Genomic DNA, 16,721 nt, shown 5'->3' on the forward strand with positions numbered 1-16,721 from the left:
CCCAAATATACAGATTATTTGTCACCTACTCTGAAAATCCGAAAGTGCTTCTTGCTGTAAGTCCGGTATTTATCTGTTCTTTTCAGCAATGGCTCATCAAAGCAGTATTCACAGCTTCTATCTCTCCCAAACCAGTAGTTGTCATTAACACACTCTGAAACACAAAAGTACACACCAGAGTGCTGTCGAATTTCATGCATCAAACACCTTTAAAAACTGCTCATAAAATCTAATTGTAGAAACATAACCTAAGAAAGCAATTAAGCTTACAGATATCTTTTTTTTTTTTTTTTTTTGCTTACAGATATCTTTATCAGAGTTTTACATGAATAAAAACGAGGGGGGAAGAAGAAAACAATTTTCCAGTGAGTTTAATAAATTATGGTTTATATATAAGTATGAAATAATAAGCAGTCATTAAAAATTCTGTTATTAATGATTTGAAAAAACACTTATAATCTAATAACTTCCTACCAATTATCCTCTTGATTCTTCCCATCGTACTTAGTATAAAATGTGCCCTCCTCCCCATAGCAGGATAGATGCTCAGGATAGGATCTCACACTGCTTCCCTCCTAGCATCACCTTGTACTACTACTCCCCTTGATTACCCAGTCCCACAGGCACCTTCCACTGCCCCAAATATTCTGGGGGCACAGTGTTAATGTCACAATACCCTTGGTGGCCTTTGCAGTCTCTGTTCCCAGCTACTTCAATAGCCATCTTACCTTTGCCTGGACTCAAATTATCACCTTTCACTCAGCTTTCTGTATAAGCAGACTCCTATGTTATCACCCATTATCATAATGACATCCTGCTTTGTGTCCTACTAAATATGGACCATGACCAGAAGTTATCTTGATTATTTATCTATTGTCTCCCCACACTCCCTTGTTAGAACAAACTCCAGGAGGGCAGGCTTGGTCTCACGTGTTATACATAGTTCCAGCACCTAGGTCATGAATATAGTAGGCAAGTAAATGGTGATAGAAAGACCAGACAAAATATCAGCAACTCATATCACAAAGTTGTAATTTCTGTAGTATCTGTCAAGTTATTACAAACTTTAAAAAGACAAACAATCCAGTAAAAACTGGGTAAAGGATATGAAGAGGCAATTTACAAAACAAAGAAATACAAATAGCTGGGCAGCCCCAGGGGCCCAGCGGTTTAGTGCCACCTTCACCCTGGGGCATGATCCTGGAGTCCCAGAATCGAGTCCCACATCAGGTTCCCTGCATGAAGCCTGCTTCTCCCTCTGCCTGTGTCTCTGCCTCGCTCTCTCTCTCTGTGTCTGTCATGAATAAATAAATAAAATCTTTAAAAAAAAATAAAGAAAGAAATGCAAATAGCTCAAACCTAAGAAAAAATAACCTATCTTGGTTATTCAATACAAGAAATTTTAAAGGCAAGGGCTGCCTGGCTGACTCAATTAGTAGAGCATATATAACTCTTGATCTCAGGGTTGTGAGTTCAATCCCCATGTTGGGTGTTGAGATTACCTAAAAATAAATCCTTTAAAAAAATGAAATCAGGGGATCCCTGGGTGGCTCCTTGGATGGTTTGGCGCCTGCCTTTGGCCCAGGGGCATGATCCTGGAGACCCAGGATTGAGTCCCACATCAGGCTCCCTGCTTGTGTGTCTGTGTGTCTCTCATGGGTAAATAAATAAAATCTTTAAAAAATAAAATAAAATAAAATAAAATAAAATAAAATAAAATAATAAAAAATAAAATAAAATAAATGCATGAACATGTACACATTTAACAAAAAAAAAAAAGAAAAAAAAAAAAAAAAGAGGGCAGCCCGGGTGGCTCAGTGGTTTAGCGCCACCTTCGGCCCAGGGTCTGATCCTGGAGACCTGGGATCGAGTCCCATGTCAGGCTCCTGCATGGAGCTTGCTTCTCCCTCTGCCTGTGTCTCTGTCTCTCCCTCTCTCTCTGTGTGTCTCTCATGAATAAATAAGTAAAATCTTTTGGGATCCCTGGGTGGCGCAGCGGTTTGGCGCCTGCCTTTGGCCCAGGGCGCGATCCTGGAGACCCGGGATCGAATCCCACATCGGGCTCCCGGTGCATGGAGCCTGCTTCTTCCTCCGCCTGTGTCTCTGCCTCTCTCTCTCTCTCTGTGACTATCATAAATAAATAAAAATTTAAAAAAAAATAAGTAAAATCTTTTAAAAATAAATAAATAAATCTTTAAAAAATAAGCAAAGAGTTACATATTATAACATTGTGTTGGCAAGAGGTATGAAGAAGCTATTACCCTTATACATTGCCAGTAAGAATGTAATTTATACACCAAATATAATTTGAAATCTAGTAAAGATAATTTGGCAAGATCTATCAAAATTACATATGCAACCACTTCACACTGATGAAAATGGCTTTAATTTTTTAAAAAAAGGAAAATAATAAGTGTTGGCAAGGATACAAGGAAATCAGTACCCTCACATACTGCTGGTGGGAATGTAAAATGGTAGAGCTACTGTGGAAAAGTTTGTCATTCCTCAAAAAGTTTTTTTTTTTTTAAAGATTTTATTTATTTATTCATAGAGACACACAGAGAGAATGAGAGGCAGAAACACAGGCAGAGGGAGAAGCAGGCTCCACACAGAGAGCCTGACGCGGGACCCGATCCAGGGTCTCCAGGATCACGCCCCAGGCTGCAGGCAGCACTAAACCGCTGCACCACCAGGGCTGCCCTCCTCAAAAAGTTAAACATAAGAATTGCCTTTTGACTCAGCATTTCCCCTCCTCGGTATATACTCAAAATAACTGAAAAAAGGTACCAAACAAAACCTTATATACAAGTATCCATACCAGAACAATTCACAATAACCAAATGATAGAAACAATCCAAATGTTTCTTGCTAGATGGATAAAAAATTATGGCATTTACATATAATGGAATATTATATCCATATAGTAGATTTATGGATATAAGATCAAGAGTTGCATGCCCTACTCACTGGGCCAGCCAAGGGCCCATGTAGTGAAATATTATTTAGCCAAAAAATAATAATAATAAATGCTACAATTCATACATACCACAACATAGATAAACTTTGAAAACATTAGAAGAAACCAGACACAAAAAAAACCATTAATTGTATAATTACATTAAATGAAATATCCAGACCAGTTAAATCCATACAAATGAAATACAGATTGCTAGTTGCCAGGAAGAGAGGAATGGAAAGTAACTGCTTAATGGGTACACGGCTTTATTTTGGAATAATGGAAATGTTTCAGAACTAGAAAAAGGTAGTGAAGCCACTGAACTGTTCACTTTCAAATGGTTAATTTTATGTTAGGTGCATTTCACCTCAATTTTTAAAAATTATATAGATACACATATTGGCCCAGAAATTCCACTTGTAGGCACTTATCCTATGGATAGAAGCATATGTATAATGAAAGGATATAAGAACAAAAGTAAAGGTTATTCACTATAGCATTATTCTTAGAGCAAAAAGAAATAAACATCTTAAATGTTCATTAGTAAGAGGGTAGTTCAAAATGCCTTTATATATCAAGGGCGCCTGGAGGGCTGAACTGGTTAAGCGTTCAACTCTTGATTTTTGGCTCAGGTCATGGTCTCAGTGTGGTGGGATCAAGCCCTAGGTCAGGCTCCCTACTCAGTGGGGAGTCTGCTTTTCTCTCTTTCCCTACGCCCCTCCCCCACTCCTGCAAGTGATCACTCACTCTCACAAACAAGTAAATCTTTTTTTTAAATGTTACATACCTATAAAAAGGAATGAGGATCTTTACATTCTTTTTTTTTGTTTAGATTTTATTTATTTATTCATAAGAGACAGAGAGAGAGAGAGAGAGAGAGAAAGAGAGAGAGGCAGAGACACAGGCAGACGGAGAAGCAGACTCCACGCAGGGAGCCTGACATGGGACTCAATCTCCGGTCTCCAGGATCAGGCTCTGGGCTAAAGGCAGCGCTAAACTGCTGAGCCACCCAGGCTGCCCTGAATCTTTACATTCTTACAGAAAGATGTCTAAGACACATTGCTAAGTATAAAAAGCCAGTTGGAAACAATGTGTTGTGAATCACAATTAACATAAAAAATAAAGGGGGGCACCTGGCTGGTGCGGTTGGTTAATCAAATGATGCTTGATATTGGCTCAGGTCCCTGATCTCACAGTTATGAGATCAAGCTATGGGTCAAGCTCCGTGCTCAGTGCAGTCTGCTTGAAATTCTCTCTCCCTTCCCTCTACACCTCCCACTTATGCTCTCTCTCTCTCAAATAAATTTTTTTAAAAAAAGAAAAATGTGAAAAGAAAAACATAAAGATGCTTAGAAATACGTTATGATTACAAAGTAAAACCATTCCTACTCTGTGACCCAGCAATTCAAATCAGACTCTACCCCAGAGAGACATTTGCCAATTGACCGAGGAGACAACTACAAGTATGTTCACTGAATCCTGCTTGTGGGAGCAAAAACTGGAAACAACATTAAGTATCTGTTAACAGGGGAAGGAATTAATGAACCATGGTATCTACTAGAAATCAGGAACTTGGGGTATCCATGGGTGGCTCAGCAGTTTGGCGCCTGCCTTTGGCCTGGGACACGGTCCTGGGGTCCCGGGATCGAGTTCCATGTCGAGCTCCTGGCATGGAGCCTGCTTGTTCCTCTGCCTGTGTCTCTGCCTCTCTCTGTCTCTGTGTCTATCATAAATAAATAAATCTTAAAAAGAAAAAAAAGAAAAGAAAAGAAAAGAAAAGAAAAGAAAAGAAAAGAAAAGAAAAGAAAAGAAAAAAAGAAAAGAAAAAAAAAAAGAAAAGAAAAGAAAAGAAAAGAAAAGAAAAGAAAAGAAAAGAAAAGAAAAGAAAAGAAAAGAAAGAAATCAGGAACTTCCAGCTGGGAAGAGGAAGAGCCTGAGAATTTATCAGGACACTAATAGTCCAGGGATGGTAGAGAGTCTAAAAAACAGCCACCTATGGAAGAGCCTGCTCTAACATTTGCTCATCAGGAGAGCCCCCAGGCTCCACAGATGTGTGGAGGATGGCACGGAGAGTAAGGTAGGAGGCAAAGTGACCAGATGTTCTCAGTAAAGCAATTAGGTGTATGAACCCAGGGAAGAATGGGTCCATCTTGCCAGCAGGTAAGAGAGTATATGAGGAGAGCAACAGGTACATTGGTTTTGGCAAGTGAATTGAAAATTTAGAAAAGTAATTTTCTTTTACTAGGTATCCCAGACCTCTTTGAAGTTCAAACTCACTGTTCTCCCTCCTTCTATCATGGTCAAAAAAATTAAACCTATCTGGGAAAAGTTAACCCAACTTTCCCTTTGATCACCATTCTATCCTGACCTTTAGACTATCTTCCTCACCTTTGCTTTAACATTTTCCCCCAATTTTACAGATGAGGATGGCGAGGTTCAGAAGTAGCATCACTTGCCTGAGACAGCCAAACAGGGACAGACCTAGGACTTGAACCCATGTCCTTCCAACTACAGAGCATTCACCCTTCCCAGCCTCCGACCTAAACTCTCACCCTTATTTTCTTCCTACTCAAGTTTTTGGTTTTTTTGTTTTGTTTTGTTTTTTAAGATTCTATTTATCGGGACGCCACGGTGGGTCAGCGGTTGAGCATCTGTCTTCGGCTCAGGGTGTGATCCTGGGGTCCTGGCATTAAGTCTCGCATCAGGCTCCCTGTGAGGAGCCTGCTTCTCCCTCTGCCTATGTCTTTGTCTCTCTCTCCTTGTCTGTCATGAATAAATAAACAAAATCTTAAAAAGAGAAAGATTTTATTTATTTATTTGAGAGACAGGAAGAGAGTGTGTGTGTGCACACATGAGCTGGGAAGAGGTAGAGGGAGAGGGAGAAGCAAATTCCCTGCTAAGCATGGAGCTTGATACAGGGCTCGATCCCAGGACCCTAGGATCAAGATCTGAGCCGAAGCCAGATGCTCTACCCAACAAAAAGAAAATATACATTCTTCTCAAATAAAACATACTTTCCAAGATAGAACATAAGCTAGGAACAAAAAAAGCCCCTTAGTGAATGTAAAAGTGCACAAATCATACAAAGCATGTTCTCCAACCACAATGTAATGAAATTAGGAACTCAAAAACACAAAGAAATTTAGTAAATTCCCATTTAAGTAGAAACTAAACACCATACTCCTGAAAAACCAAAGGGACAAAGAAAAAAACTGGTAAGAAAATTAGAAAGTACTTCAAAATGAATGAAATGAACAAACAACATACTAAAACTTACAGGATTCAGCTTAAGCACTACTCAGGGAAATTTATAAGTTACACGATTTTAGGTCAATTACTTAACTCTCCTTAAGATACTGGAAAGACCAAATAAAATCTAAAACTAGCAGGAGAAAATCAATAAAAATCAGAGCAAAAACAAATGAAATATAGAATAGAAAGATAATAAATCAATCAAGCCAAAAGCTGGTTCTTTTTTTTTTTTTTAAGATTTTATTTGTAAGTAATCTCTACACCCAACGTGGGACTCAAACTCATAATCCCAAAATGAAGAGTCATATGCTAAAAAGAATTTTTAAAAAAAAGACACATGCGCTATTGACTGAGCCAGTCAGGCACCCCAGAAAGCTGGATCTTTGAAAAGATCAACAAATTGATAAAACTTTGGATAGAGTGACCATGGGCGGGGGGGTGGGGGGGGTGTCAAAAGGAGCAATTATTACTAACTTTACAGAAATAAAAAGGATTTAAAAGAGAATACTGTGGTGGTGCCTGGGTGGGTCAGTTGGTTAAACATTTGCCTTCAGCTCCTGTCATGATCTCAGGGTCCTTGGATCAGAGCCCTGTGTCAGCTTCTTGTTCAGTGGAAAGTCTGCTTCTCTTCTCCCTCTGTCCCATCCCTGCTCATGCACATGCACGCTCTCGTTCATTCTCTCTCTCAAGCACATAAATAAAATCTTTTTTAAAAAATGCCGTGAATAACAGTAAGACAATATTAGATGACACAAAAGAAATGCACAAACTTCTAGAAAGAAACTATCAAATCAGACACAAGAAAAAGAATACACAAATACACCCAAAAGATTGCACTAGTGATCAAAAAACTTCAAATGAATAATTTTAAATTCTACCAAACATTTATTATTTTTTTTAAGATTTTATTTATTCATGACAGACAGAGAGAGAGAGGCAGAGACACAGGCAGAGAAGCAGGCTCCATGCAAGGAGCCCAACTTGGGACTGGATCCTGGGTCTCCAGGATCACACCCTAAGCTGAAGGTGGCGCTAAACCACTGAGCCACCGGAGCTGCCCTCTACCAAACATTTAAAGAATATCAATTATTCTCAAACTCTTACAAGAAATACAGAGGAAGGAATCTTTTCAACTCATTCTATGAGGCTACTAATACCCCAATACCAAAGCAAAGGCATCTCAAGAAAACTACAGACTGACATACCACAGCAAACCAAATCCAGCAACATGTAAAAAAGATTAGACATGAACAAGTGAGAATTAACCCAGGAAAACATGGTTGGCTTAGCATCTGAAAAATAATTAATGTAACACACAATCACAATAGAATACAGAACAAATCCACAAGACCATCTCAGTAGACAGAAAAAGCTTTTGAAAAAATCCAACACCCCTCATGATTAAAAACAACAATGACAACAGCTTCATGAACTAGAAATAGGAGGGAACTTCCTCACCTTGAGAAAGAGCATTTATGAACTGCCCATGGCTAATAACACACTTAATGATAAGGGTGAAAGCTTTACCCCTTACACCAGAAATAAGACAAGGATGTATACTCTTACAACTTCTATTTATTATACTAGAGGTTCAAACCAAGACAATGAAAGGAAGGAATAAAGGAGCAAATCTATTTCTGTCACAGATAACATAATCTTATGCAGAAAATCCTCAGGAACCCACTAAAAACTGTTAGACCTAATAAACAAGTTCAGCAAAATTACAGAATACAAGATCAATATACAATAAGCACTTGTACTTCCTTTTTTTTAAAGATTTTATTTATTTATTTATGAGAGACACAAAGAGAAAGGCAGAGACATAGGCAGAGGGAAAAACATAGGCAGAGGGAAAACCTGTGGTGGGATTCAATCCCAGGACCCCGGGATCACACCCTGAGCCAAAGGCAGATGCTCAACCACTGAGCCACCCAGGCATCCCAGCACTTGTACTTCTATACATAAGCAATGAACAAACCTAAAATGAAATGTCTATTTTTTAAAGATTTTATTTATTTATTTGAGAGAAAGAAAGAGAGAGCACAAGCAGGGCAATGGGCAAAGGGAGAAGCAGATTCCCCAAAGAACAGAGAGCCCAACACAGGGCTCAATCCCAGGACCTTGGAATCATGACCCCAGCCAAAGTGAGACACTTAACTGACTGACCAACTCAGGGGCCCCCTTAAAATGAAATTTAAAAACAATTCTGTTTGGGGGTTCCTGGCTGGCTCAGTTGGTAAAGCATGCAATTTGATCATGCGGTTGAGTTCAAGCCCCACATTGGGCACAGAGTTAAATATATATTAAGATAATAATAATCTGTTTGCAAAAGCATTAAAAGGATAAAATACTTAGGAATAAATTTAGCAAAAGAAATGTAAATCTAATACTCTAAAAACCATAAAATATTGTTGAAAAGGAATTTGAAAGACCTATATAAATGTTCATGGATCAGAATACTACTGTAAACATGGCAAAATGCACAAATTGCTGATTTACACAACTCCTGTCAAAATCCCAGCTACGTTCTTTGCAGAAATTAACAAGCTCGAATAAAATTCTTATGGAAATACACTCAGAATAGCCAAAATCATCTTGAAAATGAAGTACAAAGTTAGAGGACTTACTTACATTTTGCAATTTCAAAACTTACTCCAAAGTTACCATCATCAAGATGGTGTGGTATTAGCATAAGGACAGCATATAGATTCTTTTCAGAAGAATGGAGGGACCAGAATAAATTACATTTACAGTCAGCTGATTTTCAAAAAGAGTGCCAAAACAATTCACTGGGAAAAGAATAGTCTTTTTAACAAAAAGCACTAGGACAAGTAAATATCCACATTCAAAACAAGAGTTGAAATTCTTACCTCATGCCATAACAAAAACCAACTCAAACAGAATCAAAGGCTAATAGTAGTAAGAACCAGAACTATAAAACTCTAAGAACAGTAATGAAGCTTTGCAATCCTGGGTTAAATAATGCTTTCTTAGATACAACACTAAAAGCACAAGTGACAAAAGAAAAAATAGAGAAATTGGACATAATCAAAGTTTAAAATTACTGTGTCAAACAACATCATCAATAAAGTGAAAAAGTGGGGCACCTGGTTGGCTCAGTGGTTGAGCATCTGCCTTTGGCTCAGGTCCTGATCTCAGGGTCCTGAGATCCAGTCCGGCAGCGGGGCTCCCTGCTCAGCAGGGAGTCTGTTTCCACCCTCTGCCCCTCCCCATGCTTGTACTCTCTCTCTTTCAAATAAATAAATAAAATTAAAAAAAAAATAAATTTCATTTTAGGTTTGTTCATTGGATATAGAATCCAAATAACAAAGACATAAGAAATCCATTATGTCTTTAGACAGCAAGCAAACCACAAGGAGAACAAGAAAAAAATGGAGCAGAAAAGAACTACAAAAACAACCATTAATAACCATAAAACAATAAGAAGAGGGAAGTATATAACAATACAGGCCTGCCTCAAGAAGCAAAAAAATAAAAAATAAAAATAAAAAATCTCAAATAAACAATATAACCAGGATGCCTGGGTGGCTCAGCGGTTGAGCATCTATCTTTGGCTCAGGGCATGATCCTGGGATTCGGGGATCAAGTCCCGCATCAGGCTCCCTGCATGAAGCCTGGTTCTCCCTCTACTTCTGTCTCTGCCTCTCTCTGTGTGTCTCTCAAAAATAAATAAATAAAATATTTTTTAAAAAATCGTTTAAAAAAAAATACAAATAAAATACAAATTTAAAAAAAGCACAATCAGGGAACCCTGGGTGGCACAGCAGTTTAGTGCCTGCCTTTGGCCCAGGGCACGATCCTGGAGACCCGGGATCGAGTCCCACGTCGGGCTCCCGGTGCATGGAGCCTGCTTCTCCCTCTGCCTATGTCTCTGCCTCTCTCTCTCTCTCTCTGTGACTATCATAAATAAATAAAAATTTATAAATAAATAAATAATAAATAAATTAAAAAAGCACAATCAACAAAAGCAAAAATCAGTAAGTGGGACTATGTCATGCTAAGAAGCTTCTGTGCAACAAAAGAAACCATCAACAAAATGAGAAGACAATCTACAAATCAGAAGAAGATACTTGCAAATCATATATATGAGAAGGGGTTAATATCCAAAATATATAAAAATTCTTACAACTCAAGCAAACTGTAAACAATCTAAGAAATAGGCAGAGGAACTGAATAGACATTTTTCCAAAGCAGACATCCAAATGGCTAATCAATACATGAAAAGGTACTCAACATCCCTAACCAATGGGAAATGCAAATCAAAACCACAATGAGATACCACTTCACACCTGTTAGAATGGCTATCATCAAAAAGACTAGAGATTTGGGGCACCTGAGTGGCTCAGTCACAACCGACTCTTGGTTTTGGCTCAGATAATGATCTCATGGGTCATGGGATGGAAACCTACATCTGCATCAGGCTGCTGGCTCAGAGGAGATTCTCTCCCTTTGCCCCTGCCCTGATCATGCACAACCACACTCTCTCTCTAAAATAAATAAATATTTAATGAAAGAAAAAAAAAAAAAAAGGCAAAAGATTTGCTAAGTGTTGGCCAGGAAGTAAAGTAAAACGTATCCTGGTTGGCAGGAACGTAAATTGGTGCAGCCATTATGTACAGTAGAATGGAGGTTCTTCCAAAAATTAAAAACAGAGGGATGCCTGGGTGGCTCAGTGGTTTAGTGCTTGCCTTCGGCCCGGGGCCATGATCCTGGAGTCCCAGGATCAAGTCCCGCATCAGGCTCCCTGCGTAGAACCTGCTTCTCCCTCTGCCTGTGTCTCTGCCTCTCTCTCTCTCTCTCTCTGTATGTCTCATGAATAAATAAACAAAATCTTAAAAAAAAAAAAATCCTACTGCCATATGATCCAGTAATTCCACTTTTCAGTACTTATCCAAAGATAACAAAACAATAACTTGAAAAGATATAGTACCTCCATGTTCACTGCGTAACTATTTATAATAGCCAATACAGGGACGCCTGGGTGGCTCAGTGGTTGAGCATCTGCCTTTGGCTCAGGGCATGAACCTGAAGTTCTTGGATCAAGTCCCACATCGGGTTTCCTGCATGGAGCCTGCTTCTCCCTCTGCCTATGTCTCTGCCTCTCTCTCTCTCTCTCTCTCTGTGTGTGTGTGTGTGTGTCTTTCATGAATAAATATATAAAATCTTTTAAAAATACATATATATAATAGGCAATACATAGAAGCAACATAAATGTCCAACAATGGATGGACAAAGAAAATATGGTATATATATGTGTGTGTGTGTATATATGGAATATTATTCAGCCATTAAAGTCACAAATCTTGCCATTTGTGACAACATAGATTAGCTCTGAAGGCATTATAAGTGAAATAAGACAAAGAAATTCAAATACTATATAATCTCACTTACATGTCTTAGACGGGGAGTCTAAAAAACCTAAACTCATATACACAAAGAATAGTGGTTACCAGGCACTGAAGAGTGGGGGGAAAAGGGGAGATGTTCGTTATAGGGTGCAAACTTCCCAGTACAAGATTATAAATTCTGGGGATCTAACGTACAATGTACTGATTATAGTTCATAATACTATACCACATACTTGAAACTTGCTAAGAGCATAGATCTTAAATGTTCTCGCCACAAAAAAGAAATAGTAATTAGGCATGTAATGGGAATGTTAGTTAACACTATGGTAGTAATCATTTTGCAATATGTAACTATCAAATTAATACACTATACATCTTAAATTTACACAATGTTATACGTTGATTATATATAAATAAAGCTTAGAGGTGTGAGGGCAGGGAGAGGACAGTTACCAGAAGAAAATTTTTGTAGATTATTAGTGATAGTTGCACACATTTTGTAAATGTACTTAATGCCACTAAGCTTAACGGTTTGCTTAATGGTTACAGTGGCAAAACTTTTTGTTACATATATTTTCCCACAATAAAAATAAGTAAATATGGGGAGTCTGGCTGGCTCAGTCAGTAGAGCATACAGGGTCTTGATCTCAGGGTCACAAGTTCAAGCCCCACAAAGGGAACACAGCTTACTTAAAAAAATAATAAGGAAAAAAAATAAAAATAATAATAATAAGGAGCACCTGGCTGGCTTAGTCAGAAAAGAGTGAAACTCTTGATCTTGGGGTTCTGAGTTTGAGCCCCACATGGGGTACAGAAATTACTTAAATAAATAAAATTTTAAATAATAATAAGTAAATATTTTTTAAATACTTAGGAATCTTTTTAAGATTTTATTTTAAATAATCTCTACATAAAATGTGGTGCTCAAACCCATAACACCAAGATCTAGAGTCACATGCTATACCAATGGAGCCAGCCAAATACCCCAAAAATACTTTTTTTTTTTTAAGATTTTATTTATTTATTCATGAAAAACACAGAAAGGCAGAGACATAGGCAGAGGGAGAAGCAGGGACATCAGGTTCCTGTGGGGAGCCTGATACAGGACTCAATCCCAGGACCCCAGGATCACAACCTGATCTAAAAGCAGACACTCAACCACTGACCAAGAATACATTTTTTTTTAAATGCAAGACTTACATACAAAAACTACAAAACATCATTGAAAGAAATTAATGAATACTTAAAAAATTGGAAAGACATCCCATGTTCACGGACTGGTAGACTTAGTAAAATTAAGATGTCAGTACTCAGGGGCACCTGGGTGGCTCGGTTGGGTGTCCGACCCCTGGTCCTAAAATTCATATGGAAATGTAAAGGACCCAGAATAGTCAAAACAATTTTGAAAAAGAACAGGGAGGCCTGGGTGGCTCAACAGTTGAGCATCTGCCTTCGGCTCAGGGTACAATCCTGGGGTCAAGGGATCAAATCCCACATCAGGCTCCCCATGGGGAGCCTGCTTCTCCCTCTGCCTATGCCTCTGTGTCTCTCTCATGAATGGATGAATAAAATCGGAAGGAAGGAAGGAAGGAAGGAAGGAAGGAAGGAAGGAAGGAAGGAAAGAAAGAAAGAAAGAAAGAAAGAAAGAAAGAAAAAAGAAAAAAAGAAAAAGAAAAAGAAAAAGAAAAAAAAGAAAAGAAAAGAAAAGGAAAGAAAAGAAAAGGAAAAGAAAAGAAAAGAAAAAAAAGAAAAGAAAAGAAAAGAAAAACAAATCAGGACTCACATTCTGGATTTCAAAACTTACTGCAAAGTTACAGCAATTAAGATTTTGTGGTACTTGCACAAAAAGATAGACACATAGACCAAAAGAATGGAATTGAAAAGTCCAGAAATAAACCCTCACATTTATGGCCAAATGATTTTTGGCAAGGGTGCCAAGACCATTCAACAGAGAGAGAACGGTCTCTTCAAGAAAGTACTCAGAAAACTGGGATATTCACATGCAAAAGAATGAATTTGGACTTCTATTTCATACCATATACAAAGTGCAACTCAAAGCGGATCAATATAAGGACTAAATCTATAAAACATTTAGAAAAAAACGGATGTGAATCAATAATTAATAATAATAATAGCTCCTACTTATTTTTTTTTAATTTTTATTTACTTATTCATGAGAGACACAGAGAGAGAGAGGCAGAGACACACACAGAGAGAGAGGCAGAGACACAGGCAGAGGGAGAAGCAGGCTCCATGCAGGGAGCCTGATGTGGGACTTGATCCCAGGACTCCAGGACCACGCCCTGGGCCGAAGGCAGGCGCTAAACCACTGAGCCATCCAGGGATCCCCTAGCTCCTACTTAATGATCATCATCCACTTTATGCTGTTCACTCTATCAGGATTTTCAGATATATGTAATCTCACTCTTGAAAGTCCAAGGTGCCTTGGTGGCTCAGATGGTTAAGCATCTGCCTTTAGCTCAGGTCATGATCCAAGGGGCCTGGGATGAAGCCTCGCATCAGGCTCCATGCTCAATGGGGAGCCTGCTTCTCCCTCTCCTTCTGTCCCTCCCCCTTCACTTGTGTTCTCTGTCTCTCACTTATGTACTCTAATAAATAAATAAAATCTTTTTTAAAAAAAAGGGATGCAGCCCACTTTACCCTTTCTCAGCATATCTCTGTTTCCCATTCACCATTTAGAAGCCCTAAGCCTATCTTAAAACTATGGCTTAAATGAGTAAAAAACAGCTTCAAATACTTACTTCTAAATTTAAAGTCGTACCTATGAATATTCCTATATTATTTCTCCACTTTTTACAGTTTCTTAGTCAGGTCATCAAAGTTGAACATGAAATAAAGAGTGAATGATAAGGTACAAATAATACATTAGTCATTCATTTTTTTTTTTTTTTTTTATTTATGAGAGAGAGAGAGAGAGAGAGAGAGAGAGGGAGGCAGAGACACAGGCAGAGGGAGAAGCAGGCTCCATGCACCGGGAGCCCGATGTGGGATTCGATCCCGGGTCTCCAGGATCGTGCCCTGGGCCGAAGGCAGGCGCTAAACCGCTGCGCCACCCAGGGATCCCAGTCATTCATTTTTTATATCAAAATGCCATTTCAAACATACCTATAACAAAGCCTTACTATTGGAATCAGGAAGTGTCATAGAGGATGAATGTATTTAAATTGCAAGGCTGGCTATTTTGAAATAATAACAGTCAACAAATAGCCTTCTCTACTTTGAAACTGTAAAATGGATGTTCTGAAGCTGCCACTGCAGGGATTAAGTAGTGAAGTTTCCATGATTAGTTTGTAACTGTCTGCAAGTTTGCATGAGTCAGCACTTTTCTAGGGAAAGGATCTACTGCTCTCTTCAGATGCTCCAACGTACAGAACATTAACAGATGTCCAATTAACATTTATTGAAAGAATAAATGAAGGGAGATCCACACAGGTAAGAGTCAGTAAACAACCCAAAACTGCTTCCTTCGTTCCATTTTCCAACACCTTTACACTCTGGAATCATTCCTGAAGTGTCTTGAGCTTTCTGCTACAACCATCTGTAACTGTGTTTGTGAACAATTAAAATATTATACAATATATCAAACAGTCTTACCAAGATTGGGGAATCCATCCTGAAGGGCCCATAATCGAGCCCAAGGGGCAGGGACAGGCTCTTCAGGTTCCTGGTCCTCAGGAATAGAACAGAGTTCCTGGGTGGACACTGTGTCTAAGGAGCTCAGGGTCCCCGAGCTGGAGTGAGACGACTGGCTAGATGTGGGTGCTGTGCTGGTGGAGCTGGATGTGCCCTGAGAGTGTGAGGAAGAGCCGTGTGTCTGGGAGGAGATGCCTTGAGACTGTGAGAAAGTGCCTTGGGACTGCGAACAAGCACCACTGCCATGGGACTGCTGACACTCCACATCCGTCTCCCGAGACATCACGACCTCAAAAATAAGTGTTCAATAATAAGGTAAGTTTCAAGGAACAAGACTTGATGTTCAAAAGTAAAGAATGGGCAGGGGTGCCTGGATGAGTCAGTTGGTTAAGCATCAACTCCTGATTTCAGCTCAAGTCATAATCTCAGGGTCATGAGATGAGCCCTGCAGCATGCGGGCTCTGGGCATGGAGCCTGCTTGGGATTCTCTCTCTCCCTCTCCCTCTGCCCCTCCACTCCCCCACCCCCATGCAAGGGCTATCTCTCTCTCTCTCTCTCTCAAAAAAAAAAAAAAAAAAAAAAAAGTGAAGAATGGGCACATTTACATCAGGAAAAAAAATTCAGAGCAAGCATGTTCTGCAAAAGTTAAAATTCTAAGTCTAGATTGATCTATAGTTCTTCTGAGATGAGCTTTTCATTATATCACTTTCACTGGATCATTTTTCTGCTATGACAGCCACAAATCACAGGGAAAAGAAAGAAATTATTTGAAGTTTATAAATAAGTTTTAAAAAATGAACTAAATTAGGGGTGGAAGGAAGACTCATAACAGCTTATATTCATCTAATTTTTAAAAACTAGAATTGAGGGATCCCTGGGTGGCGCAGCGGTTTGGCGCCTGCCTTTGGCCCAGGGCGTGATCCTGGAGACCCGGGATCGAATCCCACATCAGGCTCCCGGTGCATGGAGCCTGCTTCTCCCTCCGCCTGTGTCTCTGCCTCTCTCTCTCTCTGTGTGACTATCATAAATAAATAAAAAAATTAAAAAAAAAAAAAAACTAGAATTGAAACCTAAAAGATATTTGTTAATACAATCAACACTACACTTAAATTTCATGTTTTGGAACAAGAAAGAAGGGGGAGGGCCATGTGGCTTGGGGGTAGAAGATAGCAAAGAGAAACTATAATTCACTGCACCTTGCCAGGGGTGACCATTTACATAAAATGTCAGATACCCCTCCTCCCCCAAGCCTGCCCCAGGATGATGAAGACCACATCCTGTTTGTTCACTCTAGATTCCCTGACTCCTAACTAAAGGCCAGCCTATTAATGAAGCACATCACAAAGAAGACTACTCTAAACAACTCCACCTAGCCCTTTGTGATGCTGAGTAACCATAAGGGCACACCTTTTCAGCATCCTAAATGGCCTTCCAGCCCTTAGGATTCTGTAGAATCCTACAGAAAAAAATTTGAGTCACAGGAGACCTTG

General features: G+C 39.1%; 1 protein-coding gene across 3 annotated transcripts in view; it reads right to left on the reverse strand.

Annotated features, from left to right (window-relative positions):
* The window catches only part of CHEK2 (checkpoint kinase 2), a 48,258-nt gene that overhangs the window by 30,226 nt on the left and 1,311 nt on the right, over positions 1-16,721 (reverse strand). For 2 of the 3 annotated variants that reach the window (XM_025982091.2, XM_072723132.1), the window contains exons 2-3: positions 15,193-15,520; positions 30-154 (exon numbers count right to left, since the gene is read on the reverse strand). In XM_025982091.2, the coding sequence (XP_025837876.1) occupies positions 30-154; positions 15,193-15,514 (447 nt within the window). In that variant the 5' untranslated portion in view covers positions 15,515-15,520. The remainder of the gene's footprint in view (positions 1-29; positions 155-15,192; positions 15,521-16,721) is intronic. The other variant, XM_025982092.2, reaches the window with a different exon arrangement.

This window comes from Vulpes vulpes, chromosome 10, assembly GCF_048418805.1.
Source record: "Vulpes vulpes isolate BD-2025 chromosome 10, VulVul3, whole genome shotgun sequence".
Taxonomy (NCBI): Eukaryota; Metazoa; Chordata; class Mammalia; order Carnivora; family Canidae; genus Vulpes; species Vulpes vulpes.